Source organism: Ascidiella aspersa, chromosome 3 (assembly GCF_963924565.1).
Source record: "Ascidiella aspersa chromosome 3, kaAscAspe10.2, whole genome shotgun sequence".
Classification (NCBI taxonomy): Eukaryota; Metazoa; Chordata; class Ascidiacea; order Phlebobranchia; family Ascidiidae; genus Ascidiella; species Ascidiella aspersa.
This window is the reverse complement of record NC_139449.1, coordinates 26,250,494-26,272,824: the sequence shown is the minus strand read 5'-3', so window position 1 is coordinate 26,272,824 and position 22,331 is coordinate 26,250,494. Positions and strand designations below refer to the sequence as shown.

At 38.3% G+C, this 22,331-nt stretch overlaps 1 protein-coding gene across 1 annotated transcript; it reads left to right on the top strand.

The window, feature by feature from the left end:
- Window positions 1-624: 624 nt before the first annotated feature.
- On the top strand, window positions 625-22,111 carry LOC146161178 (ankyrin repeat domain-containing protein SOWAHA-like). Its single transcript, XM_083385100.1, has 15 exons — window positions 625-757; window positions 1,881-1,942; window positions 3,383-3,542; window positions 4,580-4,981; window positions 5,304-5,437; window positions 6,110-6,208; window positions 15,822-15,910; window positions 16,006-16,066; window positions 16,560-16,661; window positions 17,091-17,102; window positions 17,332-17,436; window positions 18,056-18,142; window positions 18,611-18,616; window positions 19,725-19,794; window positions 20,418-22,111. Exons 1-15 carry the CDS (start codon window positions 637-639, stop codon window positions 20,972-20,974), a joined length of 2,067 nt encoding a protein of 688 aa, XP_083241226.1. The 5' UTR covers window positions 625-636; the 3' UTR covers window positions 20,975-22,111.
- The last annotated feature ends 220 nt before the right edge of the window (window positions 22,112-22,331 follow it).

Sequence of the window (22,331 nt, the reverse complement as noted above, 5' to 3'; positions counted from 1 at the left end):
AACAACAACTGAATTTTACTGTTAAAATCAGTAATATTTTGAAACTCCAATTCGGAATCCCATTAGTGAAAAATACACACTGTACTGTTTGATGATATACATGTCAATTTTTTTTTTTTGAGGAACACTAACAATGTTTGGTGGCTTATTGTTCTTTTAAGTAAACATATAGGCTCTAAAACTAACTATCCATAATGATAAACAGTATGTTATTTTGAATAAGATAATTGTCAAAAATAATAGTCATAAAGCAATTGAAATACCCAGCTGTGCCTAAAAAAATCAATTATTCACCCCTATATTATATCTGTTGCACTACTGGGTGCACCCTAACATCCCGATTTGTTGGCTGTACACACATGAGATCTGCTATACTTATTAGACTGAATGATGGGTGCATGTGTACCCTAGCTGGGGTCTTTATTGAGGCTATTTATTAAGGTAACAAGTAATTTAAAAAGATTAGGAAATAAATCATATAAATAATGTGCAAGAAACTAAATTTAATATTGCATTGACTTGAACCCGAATCAACAAATAATCATGAACAGGAATATGAGTAACCAAGTTATCGTGGCAAATAACCATTTTTTATTCTAAATGTTTTGTTTTAAGGTTTATTAAGTTAAGGCCAGAATGGCTTCAGAGATAAGTGTGGAAACTGTGTGTCAATTTATTGCATCACACGGAGGAAAAGTAAAAAACTCTGTTCTTGTTTCTAACTTCAAAAAGGCTTTAAACAACCCAGAAAGCAGAGGTAAACTATTATGAGTTATTGTTATTTATGTTTTAAATACATTATTAACATTAAGTTGCTCATATTTTAGTTTGATTTTTTTAAGTCTGTAAAGTAGAGGTAGACCAAAATCACTTTTTAGTATCATACCTATACCACATTTTAAAACTAAAACAGCGACATCTATAACATTCCTTGTCTATGTCTGACAACTATGGTTGATTTGTAAAAAAACATCAAGAAGTTGCCCTAATGTGTGTAAAAAAGGACTTGATAATAGCGGCTAATAAATTGGTTTTACCTATATATTGGTATCAGTAAATTTCAGTCGATATTTACTAAGAAAATATGATATTGTTTTTCCCTGATTAAACAACTTTCCTATGCTTTTGGCTAAAAGAAAATTTGCTTAGTATCGTGCAAAGTTATTATGGATAACAAGATTTTAATAACTATAGATAGATAAATGGAAATGTTATTTGGATTTTCTTTTTAGTTTTGGCAAATTTTGACTATATTCAACGTATATATATATATGTATATATATATATATATAAAATCAGTATCGGGTAGCTGTTGGCAAAAACCTTAAAAATCATATATATATTGGTGTGGTATCGATCTGGAAAAGTGATATCACTTAAACCAGTGCTTCTCAACCTATGGGTCGCGACCCAAAATTGGGTCGCTGTTTGATTTGGTTGGGTTGCCGATAGCAGTAGTCACATGTTTATACTAATTGAGATTGGTTCTGAGAAAGATTTCTTTTTAATTATGAAAATTCAGGAAGCAATACAAATAATGTCTTATAATTAATTATTAAAATTCAAAATTCTTTATGCTAATGCCTATTTTTTGTTTGCTTACAAGAAGCTAGTTTTTATTTCGCTTACAGAAAAAAAACATTTGGGTCGCCAAGGTCATACTTGATATTTGGGTCGCCGCGAAAAAAGGTTGAGAAGCACTGACTTAAACTATATTGAATACATGTATACAAGTAGAGTACACCCATTGTGTTTTTTTTGCTTTACATTCATTGTGGAACGGCATGTCATGTGAACCTTGACAATACAGGAAGTGCTAAATGATGCTGTAACCGCCACTGAAATAATAATAATAATACCTTTGTATTGCTTTCTGGTAGATGTTGCACGCCAGAAGTTCAAGGAATGTGTCAACACAGTAGCGGTGGTGAAGACTGAAAATGTGAGTCACACTTACCATACCGTGCGGTAAATTAGAATCCTATTTGCTAAACAACTGCATTTATACCATGTGCTGCATAATTACAAAATTCATTGTAAATGTAGTTTGTTGAACTAAAAATACAAATAGTTTTTTTAACTCATTTTTATTGTCAACAAGTATACATTGCATTTTTCTAAAAAAAATATTTTGGTCAAACATTAGTTTATTGCAAACTAATGATTAATACATAACAGCTCTGAAATTAAAATTTCTGGCCCAATATTTTGTTGGAAGTAGATTTAAACATTTTAATAAATTGTAATGTTTACAGTCTAATGTTCTTGGTTTCCTAATTCAATTTAACCGGTATATTTTTTATTTTTATGTTTTTAATCTCAGCACTGCACCTGCCTTCCTCTGTTCTATTTAAAACATATTACTGTACATATTGTATACAAAATCTGTTTACATGTGTTTACTGAAGGTAGACTGTCCGATTTAGTAGAAATTTAGTTTCATTTTGTCATGTTTACTCTTTAATGAGACTGCTGTAGCCTTCTTTTGATTGTGCCGTATGCAATTTCAGTAAGGCATATTTTTTGATTAACTAGACAGAGCCTGGTGGTTAGGACTAAATTGTAAATATTTTGAAACCTATTTACTTTTTGGGCTATTAAGATATGTTATGTACTTAATTATGCTTTAATAGCATTTTTTAACAGTAGCAAAATACATAAGGAATTCACTTGCATTTTAATCACCTTAAAAAAGATATATATGAAAGACGTTGTTGTTTCGGTTGTTAGAGTTAAATTTATTGTTTTTGTCTATTTATGGTATTTTTGTTTATTATACTGCCTAAGCCATGTTGCATAAATGATAGATTGTTTTTTTAACTAAACTATTTCTATGTTATTATACAATACAGAGAGCATCTAGTAATTTAGAATTGCCTTTTGTAAATATGTTTTTGTAAGCTCTTCTTCACAAAAATGTGGTGTAAGCTTGAGTGTTTACTGATAAATCAAAAACATTTCAGCATTGTTGCATACGATTACCCATGGCAGTAGTCTTAATATTTATGTCTTAAGCAGGGCATTTAAACTTGCCTGTTTGTTTTAAGTTTTAATACAAGCATTTATATATGTATATTAAAGTAAACATGTGACATAACAAGCAAGTTTAAAAACTTTTTTTAACAAAAATATTTTGATAATACTAAATATATAAAGCATATTGTGTTAGCTTATGGCTTTTAAAATTAAATGCTAACACACTTTGTAGGACTTCTATCGTATAGTGAATGGCAAATTAGAATAATGACTGACCCAAGACTTTTATGTTGAATAGAATATAGCAAAGTTGTAATTGTAGTTTGATTGGTCTTAAAACAAATTCGACCCTAAACAAATTCTGATTAGACCTCAATTACATTGACAACCCTTGTGTCTTTTGCAGGGAGATAAATTTGTACAGCTGAAAAAGAAGTACAGAACCCCCTCGCTATCTGCATCAATGTCGTCAGTTAATAGCGATTCAATTGATGCTTCCAGCATTGCTTCGTCTGACCAACAGGCACCCATGTCCACATTCCAGACACCACAAAAACACCAGGAAGGTTGGTAATTGTATTTTATTTTGAATTTGTGATTAAATGTGAAATAATATTGTTTACATGAACCTGGCCATGCTAAAATTATGCCACTCAGTCAACTTGAATGATTAAACTTCTGATCATTTCTCATTTGTGAGAATGGGTTTTAAAAATTGGGAAATTTCCACAGGCAATATCTTATTTGTTGGACTAAAACAGGTTATCTAGTACAAGCAACTTATACCATTATAGAAGTTGTGTCTAAAAAAATGGTGATAATAATTATTATTATTAATTGTCCACTTTATCATTCAACCCACACATTGCAGAGAATAACATCTGCTTCTTGTTCTACGAAATAAGCAGGAGTATAACAATATTTTTACTTTGAGTGTGCAGCTTAGTAAAAATTCAGCAAAAAACGTGTCACAGGATCTAACACAATTCTTCTTACAATCTAACTTCAAGGTTCACATAACACTGAACAAACTCACACAAACCACACAGAGCCTCACAATACTTCATCACTTTCACCTGAAATGCTGTTATGGCTGTACGCTCTGTTCGACGAGGGTATACATCTTATTGCAGTGATACATTTGTGCCCCTCCTGTTCTGTGTAATGTCTTTAGTGAAAATGCATGTTTCTCAAAGTTTCATCCTCATATGCTTGAAACAAAGCATAAAAGCATTTTGCTATGTGTATTAAATGTTTCCTCATACTTTTTGAAGTTGCGTTGTTTCTCTAGTCCCAGGAAATATGAAGTTTAAGCCTGTGTTTTTAAGTCTTTTTTTCCTTGTGGCACCCCTCATAACAATAAATAAATTGTGGCACCCCTATAAGATTTCCATAAAGTAATTTACTAGAATGCCACAATAAACTAAACTGGAACAACACACATCAAACCTACACAGTGTATAAAAAAATATAATTGGTTTTATTTCACACCAATTGTGAACAAAAAGTTGTAAGAGTTAAGTAAAAATCAGATTCCCAAAGATTTATAAATATCTGCCATGAGAACCACCGAGTTTAACCCAATAGTGTGTATTTTGTTTAGAGCCCCCAAGCACCCACAACACCAGCTTTACACCACAAGCTGACCTACCCTATGCCGATGGGGCTTCTCATAAGGCTCATTCCCCGGGCCTCGATGAAACAACCGACTTCCCAGTCCACAGTGCCCCAACACCGCCGGAATCCCTTGAAACCTATGACAATGTCAAACCTCACCCTGACACTCCAGAAGAGGTCCAAAGGTCCGCCACACCACCTCCACCACAACCTCCTTCGGAGCCACCTGTGAAGGCTCCTGAGCAAAGAAAATCAGCACAAGCAGAAAACCGCAAATCACAACATGCCTCGCCGGAGAAGGAGAGGCAGACAACAAGGGGTGGACCGCCCAAGAAACTTGCTCCCCTGACCAAATCTACTGAGGACGAGCCAGAACCAAGCAAACAAGGTAATAGATAAACATCGTTTGCAAATTGCCGTTTACCTGAATAAGAAAAAGTGTTACATTTAGCCTATACTCGCTGTACCTGTTCCATTGAATGGGCTGATGAAGTTCCTACTTTTTGTTTCACCATTAAAATCTGTTTTTGCATTGTTTGTATCTGTAGGTTGGTCAAAAATTTTAGTAGAAGAGTTCTTTGTTGTGCAGGGGTGCAATCTTGGTGTTCTTTTGTCAGATTTACTAAGTGGCCTAGTTGTTGAAAAATCTGGTATAGCTGCACTGTAAGTTTTAAAAACATCTCCTGACTTTGGCCTTTCACCTTTACCAGGCTTACCGCCGCCCCGACCGCTTTCAACGTCGCTGATCAAACCGGAAAGTGGTGAGTTTGCGGTGCCGGCCGCGCCGCGTCGCAAGAAAATCGACCGCAAGGAGAACGTACCGCCTTCGCCCAGTCTGGAAAGCGTAAGATCTGTTTCAAGATCCGTAATTACCGCGCCCAACTAGAATTTAAATTATTAATTGTCGCATGTTAGCTTACTTGTTCGCGCGCCAATTCAGCTGCTTGCAACTTAAAGGCGGACAAAAACCAAGGTTTTCGTCATATTTTCCTTTTACGGGTTTTCCCTTTATAATTCCCAATCTTTTTGTATCCTAATTTCCGTACATTGTTGTAATCACTGTAATTGTTCGTGGATTAATTACATAGTCACTTATAAAGAAACCTCCATAAAAACAACCAGAGAGTTGCAAATATGTAACTTTTTAAGAAATGGATTCAGTAATATTTTAAATGCGATTAAGTTTTATCTTTGTATTAAATTTACGTTTTATCTAATGTGTTAAACCGATAAGGGTTTATTTCGTTTGAAAGAACATTTTAAAAAGTAGATTCAGTATTTTTTTAAATAAGAATTACGTGACATTTAATACCTTGCAAGAGTTTATTTTGCCAGATCGTTTAAATTCCGGTGCAAATATCTGTGTCTTTATAAACCTATTTAATAAAACTAAAAGGTCGATTTTCAACTCTCGAGGTTGCGTTGTTTCGTTTATGGAGAAACACCCTACAGTTTTCAACCAACGCGTAATTATTTTGCAATCGACACCGCCACACTTGCCTTGTAATTTCACCAGAGATTCTCGCACTCCGTCGATCGCGCCAAGGTCGGTCTGCAAAACGCCGCCAACGACCAAGGGAGAGTGAGCCGCAACCGACCCATCAGTATCATGCAGGTCTGTTGCAAACATCACCCCACATCCCCATCGCCCATTTAATTTGGACCAATCGACTTTCTTTCCTTACACTATAGCAGCGGTCGGGAACCTATTGCTGTTTTTGTTGACGCCATAGGGCACCTTTAATAAGAGAATTTTACCCGCGGCTAAATCAAAGCTATCATTCTAGCGTGATGCAAATAAAACTGCACGCGGCCATGCCCATTTCCAAACTGTACTTATCATTTTTTGAAACAAGACGAGCAGGACTTTTTTCAGCGCTTAGCGCGAATTTTGTTTGTCTATTCGTGGCTTTTAGTCCGTTTGTCGGAATCTCTTACTGTTCCAATGGTCATGTTAGTATCATAGCATTCTGTAATTAAAGTTTGTAAACTTATGAAATGCACTTTTTTGCACTTAATATTAGGGTTGGGCATTTGACCAGTCAAATAAAATCCAGTCAATTGACCGGTCAAATACTCGTCAAATAGGTCAAATATTGGTCAAATACTATAAACACTATCATAATGCAATTGAAGTTAAAAATAAACCTTGATTTCAACTTTAAATAAATATATGAACGTTTTGGCTCAGATACAATGGTTTGTAAAACAAAAACAATTTATTTTTGACTATCAATAAGAATTTTTGCAAAACCATGCCCATCTTATAGCAATACTGTAGCAGTTACTGTAGCAATTTTGACTACTACTAGAACCACCAAGTTTATTAACGAAATTTAACAATAAGTAAATGCATCAGGTAAAAAAGTATTATTACTCCTCGTCACAACTTTTGTCACTATCTGATTTTTCTAAATCAACACCAGGATTCACTAAGGACAAGGGATTTGGTTCTTCTAAATTTCTAAGTAGCCTAAGATTGTGGTACACCCCAACTAGTGTTTCCTTTTATGACAAACGCGATTCATCATATACGTGCATTTATTCTAAAGTTCTAAACAAAATAAATCTACTTTACTTTTAGAAACACTTTGTTATTACCACAGAACATGTGTTTGCATCAGGTAAACCCTACAATTTTATATTTGAATTCTTTAAAAAAGTTACAATCAAGATTATTAACAACTCAAATCACAAAACAAACCTTAAAAAATTTACACTATTTGAATCGAATATTAGTATTTGACCGGTTAAATAAACTGCGGTCAATTGTCCGGTCAATTGACCGTATTTGACCGGTCAATTGACAGGCTTGCCAACCCTACTTAATATGCCCTGAATTTTAAATAATAACAGAACAATGAGCCCTATCCAAATCACCATTTTATTAACCAAACATGTTAACACAACATAAACCAAACATGTTATATGACTCTCACCGAAACACAACCAAAGGTATTTCGCTTTTATGGCTCCCTTAGGTAAAAAGGTTCCCGAACCCTGCACTATAGTGTTGCAAACTTGCAACGCAAAAGTTTTCTTGCAAAGTATATTACGAATTTCAGGAAAATGCTTGTGTCTACACTACAGGCAAAATGTAAGGTCCATTTTTTTCGTCTGAAAAATTTTTCAAGTTTTTATGCAGGTTAGATAAAAACGTGCCACTTTTAGCAACACTGCTGGTTAGCAGCTCATAATTTTTTTTAGTTGATAATGAGATTGTTTTGTAACCTTATTTAGACACGTATTGCGATATTCATAGAGATTAAATCTCGAGTTGTGTCGAAGGCCGCGCACATTTGTCGGATTTGTTTGATAACCTTTGATCTGTCGTAACTAACGTCAACTCGCGAATAGCTACCGCTTTGTCTAGGCCGAAGCACTTCATTAATACAGTGGCGTTACAGTGTTGCGTGGCACCAGTCAGAAGCTACACTTTAGGGCACTTGGATAAACGGTTATGGCGAACTAAAACTGCGTTTGTGATAGTTGAGCTAGTAGTTTGTTGCGTAAATGGCGGTTTTGCATCAGCGTTTTTATATATTTTACCTATTATTATTTTTTTCAAAGCTAAATTAAGGCCACGAACCATCATGTTCTTTGCTTTTGAAATTTGCAAAAAGTTTTGACAAGTGTGATCCTTATCATCGCTGTGTGTCTACCTCAATAACGAGAAAGCTATAGTCGTAAAACTTTTGGGAAAGCAGCAATTGTAAAGGACAGAACAGAACATGGCTCGAATTGTGGGAAAGTAACAGCCTTTACAAAGTACAGAAAGTCTGTCACGAGCACGACCTGTTATCTAATATAGTGCCGTTTTATCGAGTTTGTTTGAACTGCTGTTTAATGTAAACTAACGGTCTTGACGTTAGCAATATTGCATTAAAATAATTTGTCCGCTAGATGTAGCCACTGAGACGTTTTAAGTTAATGGTTATTTTAAGTTTTATTGCTTCGTTATGTCAATTGGCTATGGCGGAAATGAGATAGCAACTTCCGATTAATATAGTTTCCTGTTTACTTTACCTGTTGCAATTGATTCAAGTTATGTCCATATGAGATTATTCGTGTCTATGCTATGACGTCATACTACATGTTTGGTGAACGCTATTTGATCTTCGATTTGGCAAAAGTCTTTTCGAGCGCTAGATTTTGTATTTTGCAGCCAACCCAGTAACCCACAGGCCCTGGGTTCTATTCCCTGTTTAGGCAACACAAGTTATACTTGAAGAAAAAACACCTAAAATCGCAGTCTAAAGATTAGAGCGTATCTGCAAACTGCCTGTAAAAAGGCTTAGATCAACTGGGCTCGGCTGTCGCGAAAGAACAAGAACTGGCATTTGGATGAATTATATTTCCAAGTATACAATTGTAACGCGCACACGTCATGTATTTGCCTTATCGTAAAACGACCAAAACCTATGTTTTTAACACGTATTAATATCAGAACTCGTATGTGGAAAATATTTTGCCTTATCAAGCTTGTTCGAGCTGTTAATCAATTTTAATCAAAGTTTAAAATGCGTAGGCGGCATGTGGTTGAGCGCACGTGTGTACCGAACCACCAAGCGCGCAGTGCCACAAACAGTTTTTACGGCCACGTTAACAACGGCCGGCTCCATTCCCGGGACAGCTTTCGGGGCCTCTTCAACAACAGCACAACAGCCGCTTCAGCACGCCCTCGCACAATTTTTACCGCAAACCAGGCCGCTCCGCGCGCATCAATACACTGGGGGTGGCGTTATTTATACCCGACACTGTTTTGCTTCTCGGCTCTGCTTGTAATTAAACAGTTTCCTGCCTTTGTAGCGTCGTTCTGCGAGCGCCATTCGATGCGGCGCGTGGCTGGAGGACGCTGTTCCAGGTGTTCCGTTTGACGAGCTGTGTATGTTTTTCGAATTATTTTTGTTGTATCTTATATCAAACTTGTGAAACTGTCGGCTTCCAAGCTCGTATAGTTTTAATTGTCAGGTTAAAAGTGTCTGTTGATCAGCTAAGAGTGCACGCCAAAATGTGTTTTTTTTACCGTCAGAGATATGACGGAATTGTAAAGAAAGTAGCTCACGTTGTTGATATTAGATCAAGAGTTGAACTTCTATCGACGCACGGCCTCAGCTGTCGATGCGTTTGGAGTTGACCTTGCGTGTGATTACAGACACGTTTCGTTGATGAGAGAGTTTAGGCGCAGAACGATTTCGTTTCGCGATAGAGCACACTTGTCTAATTGCAATCAAGATCTTATCTTAGATTTGAGGATATACAAAGAATGTGGCAGTTGCTCACTTTCACTTCAATGCGCATATTGAGCTAGCTTACTCAAACAGTTTTCTCATATACGGCAAGGGATTCGGTAAACAATCGATGTAAATTGCACATTACAGCAGTGATTCTCAACTGTACATTTTGCGGCTCTCTAACCGAGTGAAAAATTAGTTAGAAGTAGCAGAATTGCAACAAAGTAAGTAAGATAAATCAAGAATTAATGAATTGTATCAGCAAGGAGTACTAATGTTACCGGGTACTTCCATCCGGCTCTTTAAAATAATTTTGTGGTTTGTTACGTCACAATATATTTAGTCCTGATCGACAAGTAATATGCGTTACGCAGGTACGAATCCTTTAAAATGTTAAGGGTAACTTCCTGGCCACCGATCGATTGCGCGCCATTTTATGTAATCGGTCCCAGCGCAACTTCCCAACGATAAACAAACCTGTTATCGGCTTGAGCTAATATTTTCGATTTCCAACCGGACATGCTTCTAGTATTAAAAGCACAGTTTACTCTACTAGCGCCAACAGCCTTGCTCTTCAAAACGCATTGAAAGATAAACAGCAATTTGTTTCTCTGGGATTATAGTGTAAGAGACGTTTTTAGGTTGACCGGGAGGCTTTTATCCGGCTTGACTGTGATTTTTGTCAGTTTTGAACATGCGACAGTTACCCTTTCTAAATATGTCTGTGGATTTATACTGCATTTAAAACAGGTCCATTAACCTCATCATGTGATAAAGAAAACTATTGATCTCTACTATCTGGTTGTATCGATCTCCGCATCTTGAAAAAAACCAGCAGCCTATAAAACTAAGCAAATTACATCATCGACCCAACTCCCCTAGTTTATTTGCAGCTGGCTCTTTTACCCGCGCTATTATACATGATATGTTTTCTGTGTCGCCCTTGAAAGATAAATCAACAAACAAGTGCGAATGTACACTTGTAGGAAACACTTATCTCGGGATTAGTCGGAAATGTAAAGGTCATGCCAGAGACGAAAAAATATATTACACATGTAGGCAATCCTTGGCACTCAATCCGATCCCGTTGTGTCAATTCCCGAGAGCCGCCATTGATTTTAGCGGTTTTGCTGCGGGCGCCTGAACCAACGGCACAGAGGCTTCCCGCTTTTTGCGGGGAAGCAGATAATGGACAGGACATTTAGGAAGCGCGCACGAATCTGATTAGTCGACTTACTCGACTGTTTGCTAGCTGTCGTCGAATGCACTCAGTGGTTGGTGCTGGGTCCGAATCACAAGCGTCTATGTACAGGATAGTTAGTTTTGTGGCTGTTTTGCACTTGAGCGCTAGCGGTTTCGCGAATTTACAGGAAGAGTGGTCGAACTAATAAGCATTTTCCTCCAGGTTAGCGCGAACGCTTGCCAAACGTGCGCAGACTCGTTAGTTAGTTTCTGAACACCCGCACCTAGATCGGCCCACAATGTTTGCCGTGATGCTTTGGCGCTGATAAACCACGCAACGTTGTCTGGACTATCTGAATCTCTATTGGAGGCCGTTATATTAGATAAGAAAATATTACATTAAAACTAGGTATCGGTCGACGTTACATGAATGTTTTCTTTATTGTTTTCTAAATGTCGCCCGTTATCTGACGAGATTAGTTGATTTTTTCTACTTTTTAATTTTGTTTGTTAAATTTAGGTGAAATCAAAACGTTCAACGCATTAGAGCCTGTCAAATGCGTTAGTTTCATACAAAAGCCGTAAATACAAGCGCATACAGACGTTTTGATTCAAATGACCGTTACGTTACAACTACTTAATTCAAACTATATAATCCTTCAATGTTGCTAAAACCAAGCTTAAGGTCTGACGTTGTTGATGCTGCGTTAGCGTTTCACCACCCGCTAATCTCCAACCTCGGCGAAGCGATTCTTTTAGTTAAAACAGGAGAGCAGAGCTCAAAACAAAATCGAGAGATTTCAGCCTATCGCAATCTCAGATTAGCAAAAAAATGCCGCGCGAGAGCCCACTGGAATGCGTCCCGACTCCCGAGTTCCGACTTTTCCAAACAATACGCACTGTGCGCCAACCATCCATGACCTGCGAATAATTGTGAAAGCGCCATAATAAGAAATTGCCGAATTCCCTTTCGTTATTGAAAGGGGCGCAATCTTTGCTTTCGGCCCCGGCGGTCACCCGGTGATCGCGATCGATAAAAAATCGCGTGGTCGACAAACAGGTGAAAACGGTCTTTGCCGCCTTTTTTCTGCCCTGTCGCGCTAAACTATGCCGTGCAAAACGACGCTGTTGTGGCTTCAGTGGCCCTGTGGATTTAGCTGTGCGCTCGAAAGCCCTTGAGGACGACTTGTTGCTTGTCGGGTTTATAATTGGAAGGCCAAGACACGAAGAGCATTTAAGGCTGGCTGCTCACGCGGCCGTGGAAAACGCACCTTTTTAAGGAACGCAATGTGGCAAGTCCGGAATTGTTTTGCGCCTTTTTTTAAAGTTGTCAGCCTCATGCAATACACAGGAAGAAAGTCAAGTTCTATTTCGATTTTTTTGCAGGTTAGCTTCTGGTAAATGTAAATAAGTGAGAACGCGCGTTTCGATTATACAAATCGTTTTCGTAAGCTCTGCTAGTTGTGGAATAAATCGAACGCTAATTGTTTTTTGCGCCGGTCGCACAAACTGCCCAGCCACATACCAACTGTGAGTTGTTGTCGAAAGTTGTCGTCGGTCGTTTGCGCTTTATTCATCAGTCTGCGTTTGTCGTATTACGAGCGGATATGCGCCACTGCGGCACGTCGCTTTGCCGTACTTGTCAAGCGATATCGAGCTCAATCAATTCCACAATCGAGCCTTTTTGCGTATTTGGTTTGCTGCCGCTCGGTCCCGTTGTAATAATGGTAGGTTAGCGTGATACATAGACTCGACCAAAGTTTTCCGTGCGGTCCGTCGCTGGTCCTAAATTAATGTGAAAGGTTTGTTTTTAGCCTAAATTGTTGTGAAAGGTTGTTTGTTTTTGTGTTGGCACAAATACACTGCTTTTGCGTTGAAAGTTATAACGATTTGCGTTTAGATTATTCCTTTTATATATAGCTGCAGTGTAAATGGCATAGTTACCTCTGATAAATAGCGTTATAGCATTATTACTTCGAAGTAAGTGCGTTGGTGTTAGCCTTAACGTGTATAGTTTGTTGTGTAAAAAATGAAATGATATATACTCTTTTTATGCGTTTTTCCTTTTGGTTCGCTATTGGTTTTCATCAAGGCCATGCCAAATAGCGATATACGTTATTAAACCTGGTGCAGTACCAAAACAATATACTTGTTGTGGCTTACGATAGGCCTGTGCCCTGTATATATAGCCACCACTTGTAAAATATTTAACGAAATATCAGTCACGACTTTCGTGCATGTCTCTAACGTTGCTTTGTAGAACTGAAGGCGCATAACATCAGGCACTGACTTTACATTATGAAATATATATTAAATGAATGAAGTAAACAACAGCGTATCTTTAGCTTGTATTAGTTTTTTCGCTGTTTTTGGTGTCGACTGTCGGTGTTTCAAGTGTGATTTGCATGTCAGTCTTTGCGAAACCGTTTTATACTTTTTAGTCATGTTAAGAGTCAGAACAGTCTCCATGCGGGAGCCCCAACATGTAATCCCAATATTAATGTCTGCATTAGAAATAGGCGTATTAACACCGAAATTATTATAGAATATATATAACAAAATATCTGGTATATGGTTTAAAACTTTTGACGACTGCCCCCGCTTTTTGCGTCCCACCCCTTCTCTTTCCTGGTCAGACTGAAGGGGATACGCGACCCTGGTAAAAAAAAACTTTTTGTAGGAACGCAAGTAGAAAAAGTTCAGGTACCCTGGCTATATTGTTGCAATATAATTGCCGAACTGCTCTCAATACACAAATTTCTCTGTTGTTATGCCAAGGTGTTTTAAAAGGTTGTAAAACCCCTGTTCTGTGTCTTTCTACTTTTTGAAAGTCCTTGTAAAAAATATCAGTGAGCGGCCCTAGATAACCTGACTCGATTAGATTTTGGTTCCCTTAAGACTTACGTCATCCGATCCAAACTTAGTTGTGTCGATAAGCTATCCGTATTAATGTTTTAGTGCATAAAAGCCCTCTGATCGTTACTTATATGGAATTTATATAAATATTTTCGTGTATTTCGCCCATTGTTTTGCCTCACGATTTTTCGTCCGTTGCGCCGGCGCCGCTGTTATATCGCAAAAAAGAGTCACGGTTTTATTCCGGAACTTGCCTTGTAAATGAATAAGCCGATCTGGCCGGGGAAATACCCTACCTGTTTTACGTTGCCATATCCGGGTTGTGATGCAAGGTTCGCTCGCGTCGTAAAACTCGAGCGTGAAAAAAGCTAGGGGTTTTTGTTGGATACGGATTTATGTTTTTCGTGGCACGACGGAATACCGAATTTTGTGTTATACTTAGATTTTCAGGGTATGTTTATAATGTTTTCTGGTGAAAGATGCAGCCGTTTATTCAACATTATTTTAGGATAAATCTATTAGAAGCGCTTTTAGTACGTAAAGAGTTACAAAGCCACCTTAATTATCTCACGTCATTTAGATTTAACAGCTAATGCCACGCCATACGCTGCTTAATGTTTCCGGAAAGTTGAATCACTGATATCAACGGTCCGCGTTGTTTAGACACAGCTCTAGAAAGACACTGCAACAGTTTAGCTTTTAAAAAGAGCTGGGGTGAAGGTGTGTTTACATTACTACCATTCATTTAAAATATGACTTCAATTGCTCTGTGGGAATCCTTAGTTTTACTGACTCCGCAGTTATTAAACGTTGTCTACTCCAATTAGCAACCCAACCCTGCCTAATGTTTCCCGAAAATTGAAGCACTGATATCTAACGGTCCGCGTTGTTTAGACACAGCTCTAGAAAGACACTGCAACAGTTTAGCTTTTAAAAAGAGCTGGGGTGAAGGTGTGTTTTTATTGCTGGTATTATTCATTTAAAATGTGACTTCAATTGCACTTAGTAAAGCTTAGTTTTACTGACGCCGCAGTGATTAAACGTTGTCCACTTCAATTAGCAGCTCTCCGTTGTAAGCGACGTCAGCTGTTTTGTTCTTCTGGCGACTTGTTTAGACGCGGAGCCCCCGGTTACTTTTTGTCAGTTTTGGTTTGTAATGTCACAACATGGAAGCGGCTCTTTCACAACCGCCGAAGCGCCTGACTCGAATGCGCAGCTTTAGCGTTCAGCTGAGACGGGTTGAGGAAAGCCTGAACAAGGGCCAGGCACCGAGACCGAAGCACTTAGTGAGAAGGGTAAGCGAACCAGTGTGTGTTCGGTAAAAACGCATCTTGTGACAGTTTTTGCTTTCAAGTTCAAAGCCGCCTAAAAGTAATTGCCTCTATGATTTAGAAGAGTCTTCTACCCTTGCTTTGGGTGGCCATATTTTTTAATTATATAAACCTACATTGTGTGACATTGGTTCTCAAACTGTGGTACACTTACTACTTGTGACATGCAGTCACTAACTAGGTCCAAATACCACGAGTAATTTTATTGCGTCTGCCGTAAGTTATCCATTTTACCACATAAAATCGATCTCCACTATAAATCTGCTAGAGCTAGGAGCGAGGTTTTCAATTTATAGTTTTTCTTTTGGAAAATAAGCATATGAGCAAAATGACTCTTATGAAACCAGTTGCGACACAAAGACAGTAAACGTCGCTATCGTTTGTACACGTCCAGAAAAGGTTGATAACCACTACTATATAACGTTAACGTAATGCTGACTTATCAGACAGCTTAGCTTGCACGGCTCGTCTATTGCAATAATAATGAAAATATTTTTGCAATTTGCTTAATTCCCTTTCTTGATCAAGAAATTTTCTATTTCGATAGAAACATTATTGTTTGAAAAGGACAAAAACTTGCGATAATTCACGCACTTGTTCATAATTCACATTTTCTCCCCTTTAGACGAGCTACGTGGGTTCGGTAGAGAGAGCTCGTCTGAACTTCCAACACAAACAGCGACCAAGCGAAGACACAGCGTCCCTCGCCCTCTCGCTGGATAGCGGAAGGGTAAGCTAGAATATATTGCGCTCGATTTGTTATGGATTTGAATTCAAGTTCTGTTTGTGAGAGCTGTTGTTGTTCATAGCATTGTTACGTCACAGGGAGAAGGCGATGACGACCAGGAGAGAACGGCGCCTCCTATCAGTGTAAGTTTTCCTTTCGATATTGTAGTTTCGGCCTCTCAACAGTGTGCACTCTTAGCGCGCAACTGCAATAGCACAGCTCCAGCGCGAGTAAAATTTACATCTGTCACACTTGCCGAATCCACCATGTATAACAATTTAGAAACAAACCGTGACCAGATGTATAAACATTTGAGAAGCGTAAAAAGAACGATATCCTATATGTGAAGTCAATGCGCCTTGGTTTATGTTTTGGTAAACTTTGCGACTAATTCTATTAATTCATCAAGGAATACAGGCCTAAAATAAGCATGCTCTTTAAAACATTCTCAGCATTAAAAACCCCCTTTATGTACTTTATTTGTCTATATACTAAAACCCAATAAAGCAAGCGGATCTCTGAAATCATATGTACCATGTCCATTATATGCTAGTTCACTGTTAACGCCTGTGTTTTGACACGCCCTATGCGACAGGCCTCTGTGGCCATCCGATAATTTTGCTGCTTTTCTGACAGTTGGACCCGAACGAGAAGTTGTGGATCATAAAGTCGTGTCAAGGCGACATGGTTGAGATGCGGAAGCTTTTAGACATCGAGCCGAACCTGGCACCAACAAAGGTGAGAATATTTTCATATCTTTATCTGGTATTTCGACTATTACGTTTGGTGATATTTATGAAAGGGATATCGCTATATTGGAGATGCCACTTTTGATATAGGACTCAAATATATTTAAAACAAAATGACAGTATATAATAAAATAGGTGCAAACTCGCTTACATTAACCTGTAGGCTCAAGAGTAAGATTATTTTTCTGCTGTTTGCCTGCTGGGTTTGATACTGTACAGCAGATTTGCTTTAGTGTATTCAAATATCATAAATTGTAAATATTTGCAGATTTTTTAAATTAATGGGTAAGTACAAATTAAAAAGGCTTTGGTAAGATCTCTTTACTGAACTCTGTTTAGAACGTCTATTTACATTCACGTATTGCCTCGTTTTGTGCATGTTCTAAGTTTTTTTAAATTTTGTTTGTTTTATTTTTAGGATTTCATCATGGTGAGTGGTTCCTTTCTTGTCGTGTTGTTATTAGCTTTATAGAAGTATTGACGTATTTTTGTCGGGTAACAAAATATCATTAATAGCCTATCTTGTAAAATAGCACATAATAGCGTTAACCACTCTGATATATTCAACAAACAATTTCCTAAACTGTCATGTGTTTTATTTTTTTGCCTTTGTGGATATTTCGACAACCATCAATCCAATACCATCGGATTTACGACAGGGCGTAAGTTTTATTAGATGCTGTTGTTGTTGTTCTTTATATAATTTAGTACTTCCTGTACAGGATTTTTTACTAACTGTGTTCGGAATTGTTTTTTTAAATTTTGCTTAACTGCTCTCTTAAATATTATGCCAGTGGGCTTTGTTTTACTCTATAGTTATAACCCAAACAAAATGTATGCTCATGTTTTTATTTAGTTGCCTAAATATAATATACCAATGTTTTTCATGGCACAGTGTAGTAAAAAAGCTCTGCGTTATAAAGACATCTAATAATTACCTACTCTTTAGCGATGACCCAATATGTCTACCGAAGAATAAATTTAAATTTTTGATATTTATTCTAAAACAAACTCAGTCATTGAACCTAATATTGTCTTTTCTCACTTTAATCCTTATTATTTTATGTTTTCTGCTGTGTGCTTCTGTGTGACACCTGTTGACGAAAATTCCAACTGTTATAGTATGTAAGTATTTTGGGAAATGTGTTGCTTAATTCGAATTTTTAATTTATAGCAGTTAAAATGTTTCTCTGTAACAAATGAGGTTTATTATCTTTAATTTCCTAAAATTGTTTGACCTTGTGCCTCATCTATTTTTGAGTTTATTGTTTTTAATCGATTATTATTCAACTACCCAACCTTAAACACACTTGTAGTAAAATAAGAAGTTTTTTGTGTAGTATTATGATATTTCTGTCGTAAAAAGTAACCTTTTTTACCTAGACTGCTTTGCATTGGGCAGCGAAGAAGGGGAATATCGACATGGTTAACATGCTGCTCGACCAAAAAATCGACGTCAACGCCAGATCGGTTCGTAAACTTTTTTTATTAATGTAATAGTTTTTATTTCTTTGCTCATTGTCGAGAAGAGTGGCGTAATGGTTAGAGGTGTTGACCCTTGCACTATGGGTCGTTGGTTCGATTCTTGCGTTGGGTGTCAACTGTCTACTTGGTAAAAAAATATTACCTTACAGACTTTGATGAGATTATGGAGTACTGGGCTCTGAATAAAATGAGCGACAAAATCCATGCTGAGTCTGAAATTACCACTATTTTGTAATAACATTTGTCTAACAGTTATGGGTAGCACTTTTCACTGCACGACTTTAATTCAATTTTCGTGGCTATTTGGACAGTTTGAAGAAAAAAAAAATTGGGGGCAATAAATATTGAAAACAGAGTGTCCTGGTTATTGACCACAAGTAACTAATCCGTATACTTTATTGTTTTTGTTTCATGTTATTTCTGCACACCGATGATCGATGTTACAACACACAGAACGGGGTAGGTTGAGTTTTCTTGGTATAATTAATAGGTTACTTGTACACGAAGCCACTTTACAGCAGTGTGAAAAATACCCGTCTCTCCATTTTAAGTACACCGTTAAGCGCTTTAAACATTTGCCTTGCTTACACGCCAAAAAAATAGCGGATCCTTGTGGATTTTAAAGCAAAACAAAACAAAACAGACTCATCGCCGACTGCTTTCAAGGCGAACAAAGACTGTAGTAGAATTTTTCATTTTGTAATTAACCTGTAATTAAGTAATCAAAATACGATAACTTTATATGGTAACAGTAAGCGTTTTGTCCTCCAATAGTTAATTTGGTTTTGTCCACCAATGGTTAAATCAGTGGTTCTCAAACTTTTTTTAAAAAATTACGCTACGGCCCCCTAGCAACTTAAAGTTGCTCACGGACCCCTTAAAAATATACACAGATAAACACAAAATAATCACTTTGCTTGAGTGAAGCAATCACGAACAATTTTTAAACCGTGACAGTACAGATCACAGTGGCAGCGCAGCAATCTGTAAAGACGTAATTCTCATTAGCACAACGCAACACTATGACGTCACAATGCACAATTCCGCTCAAATTTTGCAATCACGTGAATGAATAACTAATTGTAGCTTGTGACGACGAGCGCAAACACGTTGGAATTACGTTAGCGTATTGTCACTTTGCGCGTATAGGTCGAGCCTGAGTTTAGCTTTTTTGTCACACAATTAGGCCTATGTACGGCATAGTTATTTTTATTGTTTGTTAAGCCTGGTTTGGAAAAGTAAGTTTCCTGAAAATTTTATTGCACAAAAATTTTCTTCTTCGCGGCGCCGTGCTGATTTTTTGTTAGGTGCTTCGCGGTCCCGGAAAATTGTCTCGCAGACCCCAGTTTGAAAACCACTGGGTTAAATTAACTAAGCGAAAGTATGTAAAAGTAAAGAATGTAAATAAGGGTTGTTGCTCGATTCTTCCCATTGGCCAAGAAAGAGACCGGGAATTCCACCAAGTCAGTAGTGGTCTGAGCCCATTTCTCCGATATCCTGTCTCCCCTAGGAAGCAGGTGCCGCCACGGAGGTAGGAGCAGTAAGCTAAACTCTTGTGATTTTCCAGGGCTACACGCCGCTCCACCTAGCTGCTATGCATGGCAAAGAACACGTCATCACCCACCTCCTCGATTACGGTGAGTCACCGACGGAATACACTTCCTTCGCCATGTGATAGTCTATCTATACTGGTAAACACTCTGTGGAAGTGGTAAGAATCTGACTACGACCAACACCCTTAGCTAGTTTGGGTGGTTTAAGTGTTTTTAAAACTTGCGACTCGCCAGCAAATTTTAAGCCAGCGACCTACTGCTTTCAAAAAGATCTGTTATAAAGGTATATTTTAACGTGGACGTGTTCAATTATATTACCTCTTGTTAACGATTTTCCACGTGAGACAAAATGCTACACAGGGATTGTAAAGTTAGAAAACGCGGTAAGGAAATTTTCTCAAGTTTAGATCGGACCAATATTTTCATGTGCCGTTGTTCAGAAATCTAATTAACGTTTCTTTTTTACAAATCACGTACGCTTTTTATTGTATCATTGGGCAAACCATGGAAGGAGATTACTTAGTTAATTGATAAGGATCAAATTAAACGATCCACGTATAAAATGCGCTTCGTTAGAAAGGCATTTTAGTTCAGAAAAAAATTTTGGTCGACGTCAAGGTGTTGGTTAAAAACCTTAGCCGAACGCCACTCGTGTTACGTCATGTTCACACCCCCACAAAAAACCCTACTTTCCTCTATTTCGACAGACGCCGACCCGTCGATCCGCGACTACAGCGGTCGCCAGCCGATCCACTACCTCAAGTCCGTCTCGCTGCCGCTGCAGAGTAAGCACACGCGCGCCATGCACGAAAGGGCGCCCCAGTGGAAGCGTCACCTTTTCTCGGGCACACGTCACGGCCACGCAGTCTACGAGGACACGCATGAGCGCCTCGACGCCGGCGCCAAGCACGCCACTAATAAGCAGCGCAAGGCCAGCATCGCTTGGGAGGCGCCTCACCAGGGCCACGGGGTCCTGCCCCCCGAGCCCCACATGCACGCCCCCGCTGGGGTCCGTCGCTCCAGCAGCGGTAGTTCGGGGCGAAGGGGCTCTGCAAACGGGGGGTCGAAAGAGGGCAAGGTCTCGCGAAAGGAGTCGGTGCTGAAAAATCTCATGCGCCGGCCCTCGCAGAAAAAGGCCAGGACCCCTGACGGGGGCCACGCGCCCGGGGGGGAGGAGAGGGTGCATGATAGGGGGGTTTTCCCGTCGCCGCCGTACAAGGCCTCGCCGCCAATGTGGAAGCCCGCCGGCCCGAAAACCAGATAGGTTTTGTGTGCAAATCGACCGGTCTGCAATCCTGTTAACGTTGAACTGCTTACAATTAACCATATCTGCTCAAAGTTGGCCAAATTTTAAAATACTGTCACGTTGAAGTTCAAAATCCTAAATTGCGCAATATTCGATTTCGGAATATAGCTGAGTTTAGATATTAATTTACTATAAAGTTCGTTTTCAATTAAATGGTGCCACAACTCGTATGCTAATCCCTCTTTTTGCCCACTGTCCTGCGAATTTGCTCTAATACTTTGCCCCTTGTCGCCTATTGCTTGCGTTGAGAAACGAGCTCTAACATTTGCGCGTAGCGATTAGCTTACTTGCCGGTGTAACGCGGTGAATGTGGACGCTTGAGTAGACACTAAAAGAGTAACTAACGCAACCCGTTGAACATCGCCTGGGAGTATGTTTGACTGCTTTGTTTAACAGTTTGTGTTTTGAACATTTGCTTTAACATTTTGTTTGCCCCCCGAAAAAAAATCTCTTGTGATTTCGATCGTCGACATTATGCCACGTTTTTAATTTAAAATCGTTTTTTTTTTGTCCCTTGCAATCAGTACAATCAGAAAGGATGCATGACAATCATCATCATCATATTTTTATTTTTTGTTTCATTACTTTTGTGACGTCATCGCACCTGTTTGCAACGTCACCCTGAACTGCAGTTGCATCGTTTTAAAGTCGCACGAATAGCGTATTATCCAAATGCACGTGCCTTTATTTAACTTGCATCGATGCGTTTTAGTTTTTGTAAAAAAATCCTTGATTTAATACTTTAATACCGCACTTAAACAATGCGATAAGCCCATCTAAAACGTTATGAACTGTTATCTTTTTTGACCTTAAGTTCTTAAAGTTATAGCAATAAACAATTACAGAGCTTTAAACAAACCAAACAAAGTCAAAAAAGTTTAATAAAATTATACTTTATCCCGTTTTACCATGCATATTTGACCGAATTCCAAAAGTATTTAAAAGCCGTTTCACTTACATATGTTTGCCGTTGTTATTGAATTTTCGTTTTTCTATTAAGACGACGCCGCATCACGGCTGCTGTATTTTTTTCTATTTTGCTTGCAACTTATACATATCAAATATACTGGAATACACGAACTTCGTCTTGTAGCATGTTGTGGTGATGGCGGTGCATTTATTTTGCTTGCTGGCGAAAGGGAAGGTTTGCTTTTGCGTTTCATCGATGCAATACTGAACGACCTTGAACGCGGATATGCATGGCATTCGCGTTTACAAACTAACAGTGCAAGCCGGTTTTATATGCTAAAATACAAGCCCGACGCTACGTTTTTACAATTAAACAAATTATAACCAACTAAGTGTAGAAAACTTG

Coding starts and splice junctions, on each gene's coding strand:
- LOC146161178 (XM_083385100.1), top strand. CDS start 637: ATGGCTTCAGAGATAAGTGTGGAAACTGTGTGTCAATTTATTGCATCA. Junction 6,209..15,821: donor GACCCATCAGTATCATGCAG/GTCTGTTGCAAA, acceptor TCTCCCCTTTAG/ACGAGCTACGTGGGTTCGGT. Junction 15,911..16,005: donor ACAGCGTCCCTCGCCCTCTC/GCTGGATAGCGG, acceptor TGTTGTTCATAG/CATTGTTACGTCACAGGGAG.